At 42.1% G+C, this 18,372-nt stretch overlaps 1 protein-coding gene across 1 annotated transcript in view; it reads right to left on the bottom strand.

Annotated features, from left to right (window-relative positions):
- LOC126251437 (disintegrin and metalloproteinase domain-containing protein 22) overlaps positions 1-18,372 on the bottom strand; it is a 1,101,455-nt gene that overhangs the window by 196,653 nt on the left and 886,430 nt on the right. The window contains exons 7-8 of the mRNA XM_049951862.1: positions 16,360-16,590; positions 3,157-3,231 (exon numbers count right to left, since the gene is read on the bottom strand). Of these exons, the coding sequence (XP_049807819.1) occupies positions 3,157-3,231; positions 16,360-16,590 (306 nt within the window). The remainder of the gene's footprint in view (positions 1-3,156; positions 3,232-16,359; positions 16,591-18,372) is intronic.

Here is an 18,372-nt window from a genome sequence, read left to right as displayed (position 1 = left end):
ATGTTTCCGTGCATTTACAGAACCATCAATGGATCTTTTATACTCTTCCTTTTTAGCACATGCTGTGGTTTCTGTAGGTTCTTGTAATTTGAATTATAACTGCTTTTCTTTTACAGTTTGTCACTGCAACCACAGAGATCTTAAGACAATTTATTTACATCGAAAATTTACGACTGGCAATGTTAGACTGTTGAGATTAACATTATTTTATTCTGTGCGGAAGACTCTGTGTGTGTGTGTGTGTGTGTGTGTGGAAGACTGTGTGTGTGTGTGTGTGTGTGTGTGTGTGTGTGGTTACACTTGCTTTTACAGGAGTCCACATTATCTTCACCGCAAAACAAAACTACACTTTAAAATTTACACTGTGTCACTGATTGCAAGATAGGAAAACAAGATGATGAACCGGTGAATGTGCTCAAAGTCTATGACGAAAAGAAGATTCAAAATTTCCTCCTAGACCACTTTTAACTGTTTCTCCATCTTGTTTTCGCATCTTGTAAACAGTGACACAGTGTAAGTTTTAAAGCGCAGTGTCACAATGAAGGTAATGTGGACGTTGTAAAAGTGTAAAAATTTTGGTCACACACACACACACACACACACATACAATACACTTTCACATAGAGTAAAGTAATGTTAACCACAGAAGTCTAACTTCCAGTCGGTAATTTTTGATATAAATAAGTTTTCTTACTGATTTGTCTACGGCTGCAGACCGTCCTTTAGTAACATGAATAACACACCTTTGAAAGGTAACAGGGGTTACTCCTCACCCGAAAGTTTTATTTCGCATAAAATTATAACTTTACAAAACTTACAGAACTTGATGTGTTTAAAGTCATTAACATTCTTATTAACATATAAACACTTTACAGTAATTGTTCTTTAAGAGAAACAAGTTATGCAAATTTCTTCTCTATGATCATTGCATGCAGGCCTGCAACATTTTACACAAGCTACTTTCACTTTTCTGTCTTTATCTCTAGGGCATACATGACATCTTGCTTGCTTCTGCAGTTCTGTGGGACTCTTTTCCTGGTCTTGTGGGCCCTTTGTTCTCTTCGCTCCTAAGAGTGAAGCTATATTTCACGAAAGCTCTCGTGGCAAATTTTTCTGTAGGCGCCGTATCATGTGTGGTGAAGCTAGTTTAAATCCAAGATTTTTTAAAAAATCTTTTCTTTTCACTTTTTGCTGTCGTTTTACAAGGAATAGAATAAAAGCATTTATTGCTGCCTGCTCCAGTATTCCATAAAACATCCGAAGTGGCCAGTGTCGTGTACTCCTCCAGACAGAGTACGCATGTACCATTTTGTCAAATACATCCACATCACGTTAGTACTACTATAAAATTCAATGATCTCAGGTTTATTTGTGATCTGGTCAACATCAGGAGCACTATGCATTGTAGACAAAAGAACAACAGATTTTCCCTTTTTAGGAGTGAAGGAGACAAGTTTTTTTTTCCGATGAAAAGCAAATTCCGACGAAAGCACTTTCTTCTTTCCGTTGGGTAGGAAACTTGATGGGATATCCGCCTTATCTTTCCTCAACGTACCGACAGTTGTCAAATTCTCTTTCAGCAACATGTCTGCCAAAGGTATAGATGTGAACCAATTGTCACAAGTGATATTTCGACCTGTCCCACGAATAGTTCTTGACAGAGTTTTCATATAGTATGTTGGCAGACTTTCATTTGTGTTTCTGTTCTCTTTACCAAGGTATCATCTATCATATAATATGTTCTGTCGTCATACATTGTGATTATTATGATGCCATATTTATCTGGTTTAGAAGCAATGTAAACAGAGAATTGGCATTTGCTACGAAATCCTAAAAGCTGCTCATCGATTGTTACGTTCATATGAAAAGAATAACCTGAACAGCGGTTACTAACAAAAGCTGTCCAGAGCTCACGAATGGGTGAAAATTTATCGTCATTATTTCTCTTGGTCTTATCATCAAATCTCAGACAATTTAGAAGAAATCTGAACCTCATTTGAGACGCAATACATTTGTACACAGATGGGCCACACCTCATTTCTTCATTGTTGAGATGAGCATCTTTTCTGCTTCCTGACATATAAAGCAATCCCATTAATACACATTTTTTTCCTTGTCTGTATCACCAAGAAACCTCTGGTCAGTATATGTACATTTTTTTCTTTGGATCTCCGCATTTGTATGAACTACAATCTGATCAATTATTCTTGTATCTAATAATATTTCGAGGGCATCTACCTCCAAGTCAATGTTTTGAGCAAAGCTAACAGCTTTACGAATTTTTACAGTGTTTCTACCTTTCTTAGGCGGCATTTTAGTCCATAACAATCCGTTCCTACCCTTGACTGTGTTTGCTGATGATACCTCCCCCTCCTCCTCCTCCTCATCATCATCACCATCTTCTGACGTCGTAGCTTCAAACTCAGAACTATGTTCAGATTGTATTTCCAAATTATCTTCCTCGCTTGAAAATAAGTCATTTTCACTGCAATCGTCGTTCTCTACCTCCAAAACACTTCTCACAAAGCCCTAAAACCTTGGATCATTCCCATTTACAGATTCCATACGAAATCTAGCAAATATATTTCACCTACGAAAATGGTAACAGGTGTGACCTATAACCCCAAGACCTATTCGATCTCAAGCAGCTGAACACAACTGACCAGCAGCACGACAGACCAGTGACAACAATGACGAAAGAATACACAAGCCTGCCAGAAAAAATACCATTGTTGCCAAATTAACAGAAGAAACAAACTATCGCTGGGGTGACGAATCACCCTCGTTACCGTCGGAGAGAAGTTCGATCATTCATGTAATGGCCCTATTTTGTCTGTTTGCCATTTGAATAACAATTATAGACTTTCATCATGGCCAGGGCTCGACATCTTCTGAATAGACATTGCATTGAAGAGTGACAGATTTACAAATCTTTTGTATCTGTATATATTCCTACATTCAAATCTACTGTTAGCAGCTGACGCCGTTACTACAGCAACAAAGTTATGTATAATTTTTACTGTTTGGTATTAGACATAGAATACGTTAATATCCGAGTCCTCTGTTTACGAACAGCATCTGTCCCTCGCTGCTGTATCCACTAAAGGACCACCCAGCGTGCAAAGCAGTGGCAGAAACTGAAGGAGGTTAACTCACCAGGTCGGCAATGTTGGCGACTTGGATGGCGTCGTGGACGACTTCTGAGCGCATGCTGCCATTCCTCTTCTCGAACTGCAATTGAACAAGCCAAATCTCATATAAAATGCTATACGTTATCGTGTAAACCATGTACCTTGAAAAAAAGAAAAAGCAAGTGGGATTTTTAACAAATACAGAGAACTGCACATCTCTCTATGGGTCCTCTGTATCCACACAGGAAAATAATTCATATTGGTTGCTGCTCAATGTGAAATTGGAAAAATATAACCTTTGTCATGATCTTGAAAGGCTAAACAATTGTATTATAATTCCCCTCAGAATTGATTTTCATTTTGTAGCGGTTTGCGCTCTGGTTTGAAGGTTCCAGGAAGATTAAAACTGTGAACCAGACCAAGAATCGAATATGGAACATTTGCTTTCCACGGCCAACTGCTGTACCGATTGAACTTTTTTTAAAAATTTGTTTCTAAGCAGGAAGCGCTAACCGGCTCAGCCACTTCAAAACTTAAAATTATGCTCAAATACACTGAGCTACAAATGTTGATACAAAGCGTAACTGTTGTTAACACAGCTTTCAAATTATTTACATTAGTAAAAGACTTAGAAAAAATAGAAAAAAAGTGACAATACCACTGCGCATTCGTCATTTAGAGTAGTTGAAGCGTCCCTGATTGATTTGTTGCTCAGGTGACATCCTATGGTTAACTGGTCCACGCCCGAAGTCACTGAGCACTCCTGGGGAACACATTTGCTGTTACTGCTTCGCTACTGACAACACAATACTCCTAGCTTCCTTTTATACAGGCGGGTCAACCTCTCGTGACATCTAGTGGCCAATGCATCACATTAGGGTATCCCGAAACTTTTCATCAGATAGTAAGCGCCAAAGAAACCGGAACAGGCATGCATATTAAAATATACAGATACGTAAACAGGCAGAATACGACGCTGCGGTCGGCTACTCCTATATAAGACAAAAAGTGGCTGGATCGGTTACTGCTCCTCCAATGGCGGCTTATCAAGATTTAAGTCAGTTTGAACGCGGTGTTACAGTCGGCGCACGAGCGATGGAACACAGCATCACCGAGATAGCGATGAAGTGGGGATATTCCCGTAGGACCATTTCACGAGTGTGCCGTGAATATCAGGAATCCGGTAAAACATCAAATCTCCGCCATCGCTGCGACCGGAAAAAGATCCTGCCAGAAAGAGATCCTGCCAGAACAGGATCAACGACAACTGAAGAGAATCTTTCAACGTGACAGAAATGAAACCCTGCTGCAGATTTCAATGCTGGGCCGTCGACAAGTGTTAGCATTAAAAGAAATATCATTGATATGGGCTCTCGGAGCCGAAGGCCCACTCATGTTTCCTTGGTGACTACACGACACAAAGCTGGGCCCGTCAACACCGACATCGGACTGTTGAAGGGTGGAAACATGATGCCTGGTCGGAAGAGTCTCGTTTCAAATTGTGTCGAACGGATGGACGTGTTCGGGTATGGAGACAACCTCATGAATCCATGGACGCAGCATGTGAGCAGGGGAATATTCGAGCTGGTGGAGGCTTAGTAATAGTGTGGGGTGTGTGCAGTTGGAGTGATATGGGACCCCTGATACGTCTAGACGACTTTGACAGGTGACACGTATCTAAGAATCCTCTCAAATCACCTGCATCCATTCATATCCATTGTGTATTCCGACGGACTTGGGCAATTTCAGAAGGACAATCGACACCCCACACAGCCCGAATTGCTACACAGTGGCTCCAGGAACGCTCTTCTGAGTTTAAACACTTCCTCCTGCCGTCAAACTCCTCAGACATGAACATTATTCAGCATATCTTGGATGCCTTGCAACGTGGTGTTCAGAAGAGATCTCCACCTATTCGTACTCTTACGGATTTATGGACAGCCCTGCAGGACTCATGGTGTTAATTCCCTCCATTACTACTTCAGACATTAGTCGAGTCCATATCACGTCGTGTTGCGGCACATTTGCGTTCTCGCGGGGGCCTACACGATATTAGGCAGATGTACCAGTTTCTTTGGGTCTTCAGTGTTAATCACACTTTTTATGAGATTATTTGCAAGTTCTGTTTCATTGCGACTTCTGTGAACTGTGATAATTCTGTGCCAAACAGAGATTATTTGCTCTGCAATGCTAACAAAGTTCGCCTAAATATCGTTTGTCCATGTAAGCGGTTCACCGAAACTGTTGAACAACCAGAACGCTCACTGAGTCTGACAGTTATTGGTTACAGATCGTATTAATGGTATTCTAGCTTACTTAGCGATGTTTCTCCGACCCTGTTTTATGTTCTTTTCACTGATTTTTAGTTCAAGAAGATTGTTTCTTTACACTATTTTTTCCTAACATGTTTGTAGGCATTTATGTGAAGTTTTCATGCATTCTTTAATGTTGAACCCATTCAGACACAAGAGCGTGATCATTTTCTTCCATAGAATGCCGCAGCGTTAGGTTTTTCGTTTCCTACGCTAAGCAAAAAGTAGAGGCGGCTTTCTTAACCGGTAGTCGCGGCATTTTACTGAGTAACATTTTCCTGCGGAAAAGGTGGAGGAATTATATTCCACAGAAAGGTCCGACGTTTATAGAATAACACGACAGTCCCTCCTTTTACGCGAGTTATAATAAATTATAATTAATTTCGAGATCACTCTATCCAGTTAGTGAAAATATCAATAAGAACACACGGGTCACGTGTTCCGTTTCAACCTACACACTGAGGGAGAGACTTATTATTCGTAAATAATGATTTTTCACTGCTATGTGACGGATAGCCTAAGGCGTCCCCATATGGATGGACATACTAAACAGTGTAAAATGATAAATGCATCACAGTGACGAACATTACGTGTGACGTCTGATAATTATTTTGACACGCGTTTCGATGAAAATGCGATAAACGCTGTTTATGTGAGAATAATTGGAAAAGAATTTTCATTATCTAGGCAAAGAATAAACGAAGGGCTGTAATTTCAGTGAATAGTACATTGTGTAATAAATTCTGAGGCCTTCTTCGTGAAATTATGAATGTGACCGGACATCAAATAATTTTTTCTCTGGATGTAGCCGAAAGTAGACGCTTATTACTTTGTTGTATACAGGTTTGCACTGTGAGAAATAAGAATAATATATGTATTAAACAATACTTTTGTGGTTATTTATGTAAAAACAGCACTCTCCATGTTAAATATTTAAATATTTTCAGATTTTACTCAAGACTGCAGCTTCGAAAAATAACATCGCTGGCGCGCAACAATATGCCCCCATTACGCGGTAAGTCAAAATTTTCTTAAATTGTGAGACAGGCGTGCAGCTCCCCGTAAAGTAAATTATCTGTTCTGATTTTCAGCATATTAATGAATAAGAGTAACATAATTTAAAGTCAGTTTTCAGTTTCTTAATGAGTGTTTCCGCACTAGGCTGTGGCCTGTACTTAGGTAACGACAGAAATATTTTTACTAAGAATTTCATTCATTAACCTTATTCGTGGCCATAAAACATTAAAATAATAGAGCAAAAGTTTAAATTCAGTGATTGTGATCTCAATTCACAGAAGGAATAATTAAATAATTTTTCCATTTTTTCTGCTATTGCTTATCCTTCTCTCTCTCAAGTACGTGCATATACGAAACGCATAAAAATTTATTTTAAAAAGTAAAAAGAGAGAAATATTTAACAGCAGTCTTGAGTAATGCTGACTATGTTGCGCTGCTAACGGTTCAATACCACAGTGCATAAAATTCATGAAATTAAAATGTATTACTTATAACCTTCACATATTATATGAAAGCAAAATACCACATTAAAATATAATTGCGTAATCCTGAATATGTACTAAAAAGAACGCGATATCGATAAACTGTGTTTGTATGAAGTGCTCATCACTTACAACTCTTTCACGCGTCACGGCCAGCGTTGGTTTACTATTTTCGACGTTGATTTATGTCTATATTTAATACATTTTCGATTTGCGAGCTGAGAATGGTTTACAATGTGGAAGTACCGACAACGGCTCTCTCGGAAATTGCCTGCAGCTTCAAATGTATTCGGGCGGTGGCATAAACGCACGTGCGCAGATAGCGAGAGAAGTGCAACAGTATCCATTTAGTTAATCTACATCGGCGCCAAACTTGAGACAAATGTCCTTTTAATGGCCAGGAGGGTCTGACCGTTACTCTGGTCATAAATTGAAGCAGTTCTAACTGACGATAAACAAGCAGCGGGACAGTTAAACGTCGTTCAAAAGTGCCTGCAGAGCCATAAATCTGTACCGTTTACTATCTCCTCGCCGAATAAGCAAATCGATTTCTGTCCTGTAACTGAGGTGCCGCTACTGATAACGCCCGGTGGAAAAGCGAGAACGTTGCAGCATTCTGCGTCACTGCGCGGCGGAGTAACTTGCGTCACAGCGCCGAAACAGTAGAGTAACGCACTGCGCCAGGTAATGATATTGTAATAACGACATGGCGCACGCGAAACGGGATTACCTGACCAGCGCGAACAATTTGCGAACATTTAACGAGAAATCCGAATAATCACTAACAAAAAGCAGGCACTCATGCACAGGACTGTTAAAAGCATTATTCTGTGAGCGCTGCCTCGTTTTGCCGTTTTTTATTTCTCCGCAGAATTTCGAATATTCGGATAAATTTGCTGTTTTGAAATCATTTTTGCCTCTTACATTATAAATGTTATGATTTCAGCTACGTTCCTGCTCTGAAACTAAATTTATAAGCGCCATCGTATCAGCCGAATATCTCAAAAGGACATTGACCTCAACCTGAAATTTTTCTCTTCTGTTTGTATTTTTTATAAAAACTGGGAAACAACAATGCTAAAGAAGTTCATAATTATGATATTATACACACTTCTAAAACAAAATACAGGGCGTTTCGGTACAAGCGCGTAGTGAGGGTAGAAACTCTCTCCTCCTCCCCCTCCCCCCCCCTCCCGGCCACCTCAACGAAACAAAAATCACCGAGTGCTCTAGCATCCTGCTCCGCTACACATAACGGCATTTTATTTCAGTATCAGCTTGAAGAAAATCTGGATATGTAATTGATACTGACTAGCATCTACAGCACACAAAGCTATTTGTCATGAAATCTCAATATTATTTTGTCTGGCATCACGAAACTGGGTGTGGACTGTCAGTTGTCAGCTTGTTATGTCTGTGACCACTCGTAACCGGGGCATTAGTATCATGTTTGTACATAGTATTGCTTTTATGTTTGACATGCCGACTACTAGTGAATTTAACGACAATGATATACGTACACATGATGTGACACGACTTAACTACTGATGAAAAAGGTGATGTAATGTTATAAAGCGTAAGTCCTATCCTATTGCATATTAGAAGGTGGTAACATAGTATTGCCGAAGCCAGTTTTCCAATAGATATTTTACTGCGATCTTGGCGTTTCAAATTTTCTTTAGAAAATTACTTGTTATTTCTGTATACAAAACTTAGAGTGTTTTGGAAACATCTGGTCAAAAATTATATGAAAATAATGTCTAACAAATGTGTTGGGAAAATAAACGTAACCTGTGTTCAGAAAACTTACAAGGATGAAGCCAGATGACGTCTTCGACAACCGCCGAAATTCCGACAAGTCAATGCCCCGTCATTTTCAAGATACAAATGCGATGAGAGAAAGCTGCGCAAAGAAATTCAAACCCTCGGTAGGCGAGCTATGGTATTAATAACCATAATACGGCATATGTAGAAAGACAACACACATACATACCGTAAACAACCAGCGTCGTCATCCAAGCCAAGATAACCAACGTTAGAGGTTATCAAAACTGAACACTAATCACCAAGGGGTGAGCAAGTAGCATTAACTCTGTCTCTCTGCTCTTTGAACAGAGGGAAAGCAAGATTCCAAGAGGAATGTAAGCAAAAACCTCCGCCAGTTTAATCTCAACTGCCTCCTTATTAATACTGTATCAACAGCTGAAAGTGCACGTCAGAATCTTAATATTATATTCCACATGATGACCGGTACCAACGCACGGTTTTGCAACAGCAGATTTGCTCGGTTGTTGCATGTGTGTGCGACGCTTTGCTCATTACATCGGATCTCCACGGTCCGGATAGTCTGATCAACGTATGACACGCCGCAGCTGCAAGTGATACAGTAGACACCCCCTTAGGCAAACCAAGATCATCCTTTACAGACCCTAAATGTGTCATTATATTTCAAGGTGGTCGGGAAACACATTTCACATACTTTTTCCACAGAAACGACCAGTCCTGTTGTATAATGATGGAAGCTGAATAAATGAATTAAAATTTGTGCTACAGCCAGGACTTGAAGAGGGGTCTCCTTGCTTACAAGGCAGGAATGCTGACCATTAAACTACCATTACAAGTCCCCGCTGTAGTACAAATTTTAGTTCATTTATTCAGCTTCCATTATTATCGTAGATAAAGATGACACTTAAATGTCTTGAGGAATATTTAATTTTAATATCTATACGACGACTTGAGGCACAGGATTTCCACATTACATCCAACGCTGGGGTGTTATTCAAATGCCGGAGAGCCCAGGCAATAGTGAAGATTTAGGGGGAAAATAAGCTGAAGGTATGAATTAAGATTTTGTGTTGGGAAGTGCACTGAAGTTGGGTAGTTCGTGCAGCGATATCGCTCATAGTACTGTCGTGCTGTAATGGTCAGCATTTGTGCCTAGTAAGCAAAGAGACCCAGATTTCAGTCCCGGCGGTAACACAAATTTTAATTCATTTATTCGGCTTCCGTCATTCCTAGTAAGCAAAGAGAACCAGATTCCAGTCCCGGCGGTAGCACAAATTTTAATTCATTTATTCGGCTTCCATCATTATCGTAGATAGATATGAGACTTAAATGTCTCGAGGAAAACGAAATCATAATCCTGTTGGAAATGCTACACAACTGGCCATTAAAATTACTACACCAAGAACAAATACAGATGATAAACGGGTATTCATTGAACAAATATATTATACTAGAACTGACATGTGATTACATTTTCACGCAGTTTGGGTGCACAGATCCTGAGAAATCAGTACCCGGAACAACCACCTCTGGCCGTAATAACGGCCTTGATACGCCTGGGCATTGAGTCAAGCAGAACTTGCATGGCGTGTACAGGTACAGCTGCCCATGAAGCTTCAACACGATACCACAGTTCATCAAGAGTAGTGACTGGGGTATTGTGACGAGCCAGTTACTCGGCCACCATTGACCAGACGTTTTCAATTGGTGAGAGATTTGGAGAATGTGCTGGCCAGGGCAGCAGTCGAACATTTTCTGTATCCAGGAAGGCCCGTACAGGCCTGCAACATGTGGTCGTGCATTATCCTGCTAAAATGTAGGTTTCGCAGGGATCTAACACATCTGAAATGTAACGTCCACTGTTCAGAGTGCCGTCAATGTGAACAAGAGGTGACCGAGACGTGTAACCAATGGCACCCCATACCATCACGCCGGGTGGTACGCCAGTATGGCGATGACGAATACACGCTTCCAATGTGCGTTCACCGCGATGTCGCCAAACACGGATGCGACCATCATGATGCTGTAAACAGAATCTGGATTCATCCGAAAAAATGACATTTCGCATTCGTGCACCCGGGATCGTCGTTGAGTACTCCATCGCAGGCGCTCCTGTCTGTGATGCAGCGTTAAGGGTAACCGCAGCCATGGCCTCCAAGATGATAGTCCATGCTGCTGCAGACGTCGTCGAACTGTTCGTGCAGATGGTTGTTGTCTTGCAAACGTCCCCATCTGTTGACTCAGGGATCGTGACGTGTCTGCACGATCCGTTACAGCCATGCGGATAAGATGCCTGTCATGTCGACTGCTAGTGATACGAGGCCACTGGGATCCAGCACGGCGTTCCGTATTACCCTCCTGAACCCATCGATTCCATATTCTGCTAACAGTCATTGGATCTCGACCAATGCGAGCAACAATGTCACGATACGATAAACCGCAGTCGCGATAGGCTACAATCCGACCTTTATCAAAGTCGGAAACGTGATAGTACGCATTTCTCCTCCTTAAACGAGGCGTCACAACAACGTTGCACCAGGCAACGCCGGTCAACAGCTGTTTGTGTATGAGAAATCGGTTGGAAACTTTCCTCATGTCAGCACGTTGTAGGTGTCGTCAGCGGCGCCAACTTTGTGTGAATGCTCTGAAAAGCTGATCATTTAACAGCATCTTCTTCCTGTCGGTTAAATTCCGTGTCTGTAGCACGTCATCTTCGTGGTGTAGCAATTTTAATGGCCAGTAGTGTATTTGCGTGAGGCAAAAAGGCTGTAGACTTAGTTGCCACCTCGTTGTTTTCATCGCTCTCCCGATTCACGATTGGCCAATAGCAAAATGTGCGTGTGATTTGTCTCTCACTATAATCAGTCTGATGAAAGGTGATAGGTGGGCTAACTCCGCTGACAAATTTACAGGGTCTGCGGTGACACGGACCTGTCGAACCAAGGCACAAAGTAGCCGTTCACGCAGAGCCGGTTGGTTTCACATAACATAGCTGAAGCTGCTCGGCAGAAGTACATACTCGTCGGCGATGCATGGTATCCTAGACTGAATGTTCCAAACACTCTTCACATCTAATCTTAGCACTGTTATTGCCTGTAGATCAAAATAGAGGGTGCACAAACAGGCCTTTTTAACGGCTTTCTGATTTATTTGATATACTGAACAGTACTACAAAGTAAAGGTGCAAATCTTACCGCCACCAGACAAAACTGCAAGTCGAGGTATGGGTGAGAAAAACACAGTTGAGGTGTGGGCGAGAAAAACAAAACAAAAAAATTTTTCTCTTGACATCTAAATGTGTAATTAGTAACAAAATACAACCACTGATTCATGTTTAGTACATCTGAAAGAGAAGTTCGATGGATATTTCCCTGCACTACATAAAGCCTAAACCAGTATGAGTGGATAAGAAATCCTTTCGCGTTTTCAAGTATGTCTGAACTTCAGGTTGTTAAAGAGTAGGAACTGGCAGACCTGAAGGACTACCACGCTTTAAAACTTAAGTGTCACGAATCAGATTTATGCAACGTCTGAATTTCTGTTCGTCAAGATAACCACTACCGGAGTAAAATAGCACTCATCATTTTGCTGGCGTTTTCTAAAACATATAAAACAGTAAAGTTTCAGATAGTAAGACGTGAAAATGCATGTGAATTTCTCCTGTGTCCGAACTAATAAGAGCCACATTTTTCATACCCGTCAACCCCACGTGAGTGATAAAGTTCATAATAGTTATTGAAAAGTTTTATATCTCTGAAAAGGTGTTTAAAGTATAATTATACTGTGCTTAGAATAGAAGTATAAAAATTTATATTTCTTTAAAATATCATTTGCTACAATGGAAACTATTTTATTATTATTAGTGAAACGGTGTCTCGTCAAATTGTATAAAGGTTGATTCAGCTGCTCCTAACTATGTCGTTTTATGCAGCCCGTAATGTTATATCTGGCCTTCAAAAAACCACGTCCGAGATGTTTTTATTCTCTCGAGGTACGCGCAAACTATTAGTCCAACAGAAAAAAATGGACAGGACGTTTTTGTAGAAAATTTAATGCAGTTAAATTTTGTACTGGAATACGTTTTCACTGGAGGCCACGGTTTTCGAGCTGTTTAAGAAAAACTTACAAAAGTGACCTTCAAATGCACCCTCAACCCTCCCACACAAAGCCCCACCGGTCAGGGTTTCTAGTATGTTACTCATGGCACTTCCACCTACCACTGTACAAAAATTTGCAACTGCACGAATTATATCCCACATTCGACCTCCTTTGGTCTTCATTGACTAGCCTTGTAACGCCACCGGCTTCTAGGAACACTTAAAAATTGTAAAATTCACGTTTGTGTAAATTTTACCTAACAGTTTTATCAAGTTTAACAGTATAAATAAACAATAACATCGTTGCATTCGACAGGTCTTCTGACTACGAAACTACTGTGCTTGCAAGGTTTACGTCATGATCGGATTGTCAACGTAATTGATTTTAGCGCAAAGTTTACAAAGGTCGTTCTCCTATCATTTCCCTCAAGAGTACGTTTAAACTAATAACGTGAACGAAATAGCCGGCTATGCTATTGGCATAACAGCCCTGTCAATAGAGACCAAAACAAGTCGAATATCGGGTTCAAATGGCTCTGAGCACTATGGGACTTAACATCTGAGGTCATCAGTCCCCTAGAACTTAAAACTACTTAAACCTAACTAACCGAAGGACATCACACACATCCATGCCCAAGGCAGGATTCGAACCTGCGACCGCAGCGGTCGCGCGGTTCCAGACTGAAGCGCCTAGAACCGCTCGGCCACCATGGCCGGCTGTCGAATATCGGGAATAGTTGGTGTAGCAGGAAATTCGTGTGCCACGAAAAACATATTAGAAATCCTAACTAATGAGGGATGAGTGTGTGGTGGAGGTGTGTTTGAAGGTCACTTTTGTAGGTCTTGGATAACTCGAAAATTATAAACTTTAGCGAATTTCCTACAAAAAGGTCCTGTTCATTTTTTCTGTGGGACTAACAGCTAGAGTGTAGCGAGCAAAATTACACTGCGGGTTGCAGAAAACGACTTCGGTAGGGGCAACTAAGTCACCAAGTGTATTAGAGAGGTGTCACCAACAGAAAAGGTAAGGAAATCTTTGGTCTAGACAAAGTATTACGAAGGTTATTCATACACTGAAGAGCCAAAGAAACTGGTACAACTGCCTAATATCGTGTACGGCCCCCGCGGGCATGCAGAAGAGCCGCAATACGACGTGGCATGGACTCGACTAATGTCTGAAGTACTGCTGGAGGGAACTGACACCATCAGTCCGGCAGGGCTGTCAATAAATACGCAAGAGTACGAGGAGGTGGAGATCTTTTCTGAGCAACAAGTTTCAAGGTGTCCCAGATAATGTTTATGTCTAGGGATTCTGGTGGCTAGAGGAAGTGTTTAAGCTCAGAAGAGTGTTCCTGGAGCCACTCTAGCAATTCTGGACGTATGTGGTCTCGCATTATCCTGCTGGAATTGTCCAGGTCCGTCGGGAATCAACAATGGACATGAATGGATGCGGGTGATCAGACACGATGCTTACGTACGTGTCACCTGTCAGAGTCGTATCTAGACGTATCAGAGGTCCCATATCACTCCAACTGCACACGCCCCACGCCATTACAATGCCTCCACCAGCTTGAACAGTCCTCTGCTGACATGTAGGGTCCATGGATTCATGAGGTTGTCTCCATACCCAACATGTCCATCTGCTCGAAACAATTTGAAACGAGACTCGTGCGACCAGGCACCATGTTTCCAGTCATCAACAGTCCAATGTCGGTGTTGACGGACCTAGGCGAGGCGTAAAGCTTTGTTTCGTGCAGTCATCAAGGATACACGAGTGGGCCTTCGGCTCCGAAAGCCCATATCGGTGATGTTTCGTTGAATGGTTCGCACGGTGACACTTGTTGATGGCCCAGCACTGAAATCTGCAGCAATTTGCGAAAGGGTTGTACTCCTGTCACTCTGAACGATTATCTTCAGTCGTCGTTGATCCCGTTCTTGCAGGATCTTTTTCCGACCGCAGCGGTGTTAGAGAGCTGATGTTTTACCAGCTTCCTGATATTCACGGTACACTCGTGAAATGGTCGTACGGGAAAATCCCCACTTATCGCTACCTCGGAGATGCGCCGACTATAACACCACGTTCAAACTCATTTAAATAACTGCGCCGGACACTTGTTTTAAATAGGCGTTTGTAATGTCTCTTGCAGCGGTCTCTCCGCGATATTTTCAGAAATTTTATAAATTATATAACTCAGTACATATCTTGAAATATCTCTTCTTATTTTACCGATTCCTAAACTTTAATATACGATGATTATCATTGCAAACTAGTTTCAAGCCCTATTATTCCTTGGAACGTGCATTTACTCCATGGAATAGCTTCTCTGCTATCTATGTCTTCTCTTATGTAAAGAATGATTCAGATCTTGCCGATTAGCCGTGAAAGAACGAAGATGTATATGTAGGTATTGTTGAGCTAGTCGCCATCTTGATGAGATTCTGTATGAGAAGGAATTTAATACGTGAACTAAACTAAAGTAAGTGTGTTGGCGTATTATTTAACTGATTATTATTGACAGTGTCTGCTTACTACGCTGTGTTGCACGGGATCAGTGGGGAACGTCTGATTTACACTGGACGAACCTGCCGTTTTGTACGCTCAAGATATCCAGTTTATTACTTTCAATAAATGGGCTAACACGGTCTTACCAGCAGATCTCCGGTCTTCCCCATGTGATCACCGAAAGTTAATAATTATTACAAATGTTTTCAGGAGATCGACTGACAATTTTCGTCGCACCGAGACTTCTAAATTGCTTCACTCCCTTATGGAATTTAAGTTAAGCTCAATTTAATCAGGATAGAACAGTATTGAACTGTGTGAATGTGATAAGCCTGCTTTGTGAGTGAAAATTCCCTTAAGATACGCATGTTTTTTACTATCCTGATCAGTGAAGCTAAATCAGGCCGATGTGAGAGAGGTATTTAAATTTCAGATCCCACAAAAAAATATTAAACGTTGGCAACCGCAGCGCCGTATTCTGCCCGTTTACATATCTCTGTACTTGAATACGCATGCCTGTACAGTATCTTTGGCGCTTCAGTGTAGTTCGCATAATACGACGTCGTTGAGTCAGTTGAGTCACCCTGTGTAAAGGTGTCACCACGAGAAATGGTATGGAAATCTCTGATCTAGACAAAATATTACGAAAGTTTTTGAGACATCCTTTTTAATGTTTTAATTAATTAATAGTAATATCTCACAAAATCTATTTTGTCACTGCGAATAAGGGGTGATTCTGACATCCATATATCGTTAGTCTAGTTGGGGGATAATTTATAAAAGAGAAACCAAATACCAACACTTGAAACAAACTAAAAAGGCGTTTAAGCTCTAAATAAGTAGAACTATAGCTGTGGAGAACTACAGTTTTATATGGTGTCCGAAAGTGTAACTTATTATTACGTATGATTTCAGTTATGACGAACAACTCAGCTTTCATCTGCAGTAGTCGATTTGTAATCGATAGACTGGTAACAATCGAACTAGGATTTGTAAAAGAGCGGCAAGTTGAGTGTGGCTGTGTGTACGCACCATGGCTTTATCGATGACGATGGCAGTCTCGATGTATTTGGTGGCTTCGCGCACGTCGCGCCTGTACCGCCCCCCGGAGGCGGAGGAGGCGGGCCCGGAGGCGGCGGAGGCGGGGCCCGCCCCCACGTGCTTGGGCCGGCGGTGCTTCATGCTCCACTCGAGGTTGCCCTGGTTGCCGCACCCCTTGGTCGTCTTGGTGCGAGCTTCGAAGATCACGTGAGGATGTTTCTGCTAAAGGAAGGCCGAGAGGCATGCATATGAAGTTATGGCGGCGGTGTGCGCGCAGCTGCAAACAAAATACATTTTACAGTCTCGGTAAATAACAAGTTGTGCGCCAGGCAATATATAAGCAGCTGTGCCCGTCTGCGGGTCTGCAAAGCTTAACGCCTGACAGCAAAAGTGAGAGGGGCGATCAATAAGTAATGCAACACTTTTCTTTCTCGGCCAGTTTTGGTTAAAAAAGTACTTAATTTGTTGTAGGACATCGTGGAATATTCTCGCTTCATCCTCTATAGTTTCATGATGTTCCGATCGTTGGCGGCGCTTGGAGTTGTCTTCAATACGGCACCTGTAACGGAGACGCGTTCCGAGCTTTCATTGAGTTTCATTGAGTTTCTTTTGGCGGAAAACCAGAGCATCGCAGATATTCATAGGCGCTTGCAGAATGTCTGAGGAGAGCTGGCAAAGCTTCACACAAGTCTGAACACCCGACAGGAACTCACAAAGCCTCACTGGACTGTTCTTTGTCATCCACCCTGCAGCCCCGATCTCTAACCTTCCGACTTCCATCCCAATGAATGACGCACTCCGTGGAAAGTAGCATGTGAATGATAGGGAGGTTACTGATGTAACAGGATGTTGGCTCTGACGCCCACCAGTAGAGTGTTACCATTGGGCATATAGTCCTTCCCAGTAAGGTGACGTGAGGTCGTCGCACTGACGGAGATTATGTTAAAAAACGGGGTTTGGTAGCCAAAAGAATGGGGAATAATATGATGAATCCTGAATAAAATCAACCTACACTACTGGCCATTAAAATTGCTACACCAAGAAGAAATGCAGATGATGAACGGGTATTCATTGGACAAATATATTATACTAGAACTGACATGTGATTACATTTTCACGCAATTTGGGTGCATAGATACTGAGAAATCAGTACCCAGAACAACCACCTCTAGCCGTAATAACGGCCTTGATACGCCTGGGCATTGAGTCAAGCAGAACTTGCATGGCGTGTACAGGTACAGCTGCCCATGAAGCTTCAACACGATACCACAGTTCATCAAGAGTAGTGACTGGCGTATTGTGACGAGCCAGTTGCTCGACCACCATTGACCAGACGTTTTCAATTGGTGAGAGATTTGGAGAATGTGCTGGCTAGGCCAGCAGTCGAACATTTTCTGTATCCAGAAAGGCCCGTACAGGACTGCAACATGCAGTCGTGCATTATCCTGCTGAAATGTAGGGCTTCGCAGGGATCGAATGAAGGAGCCACGGGTCGTAACACATCTGAAATGCAACGTTCACTGTTCAAAGTGCCGTCAATGCGAACAACAGGTGACCGAGACGTGTAACCAATGGCACCCCATGCTATCAAGCCGGGTGATACGCCAGTATGGCGATGACGAATACACGCTTCCAATGTGCGTTCACCGCGATGTCGCCAAACACGGATGCGACCATCATGATGCTGTAAACAGAACCTGGATTCATTCGAGAAAATGATGTTTTGCCATTCGTGCACCCAGGTTCGTCGTTGAGTACTCCATCGCAGGCGCTCGTGTCTGTGATGCAGCGTCAAGGGTAACCGCAGCCATGATCTCCGAGCTGATAGTCCACGCTGCAGTAAACGTCGTCGAACTATTCGTGCAGATGGTTGTTGTCCTGCAAACGTACCCATCTGTTGACTCAGGGATCGAGACGTGGCTGCACGATCCGTTACAACCATGCGGATAAGATGCCTGTCATCTCGACTGCTAGTGATACGAGGCCGTTGGGATCCAGCACGGC

The sequence above is a fragment of the Schistocerca nitens genome, chromosome 4, assembly GCF_023898315.1.
Source record: "Schistocerca nitens isolate TAMUIC-IGC-003100 chromosome 4, iqSchNite1.1, whole genome shotgun sequence".
Taxonomy (NCBI): domain Eukaryota; kingdom Metazoa; phylum Arthropoda; class Insecta; order Orthoptera; family Acrididae; genus Schistocerca; species Schistocerca nitens.
This window is presented reverse-complemented; position numbering and strand designations above follow the sequence as displayed.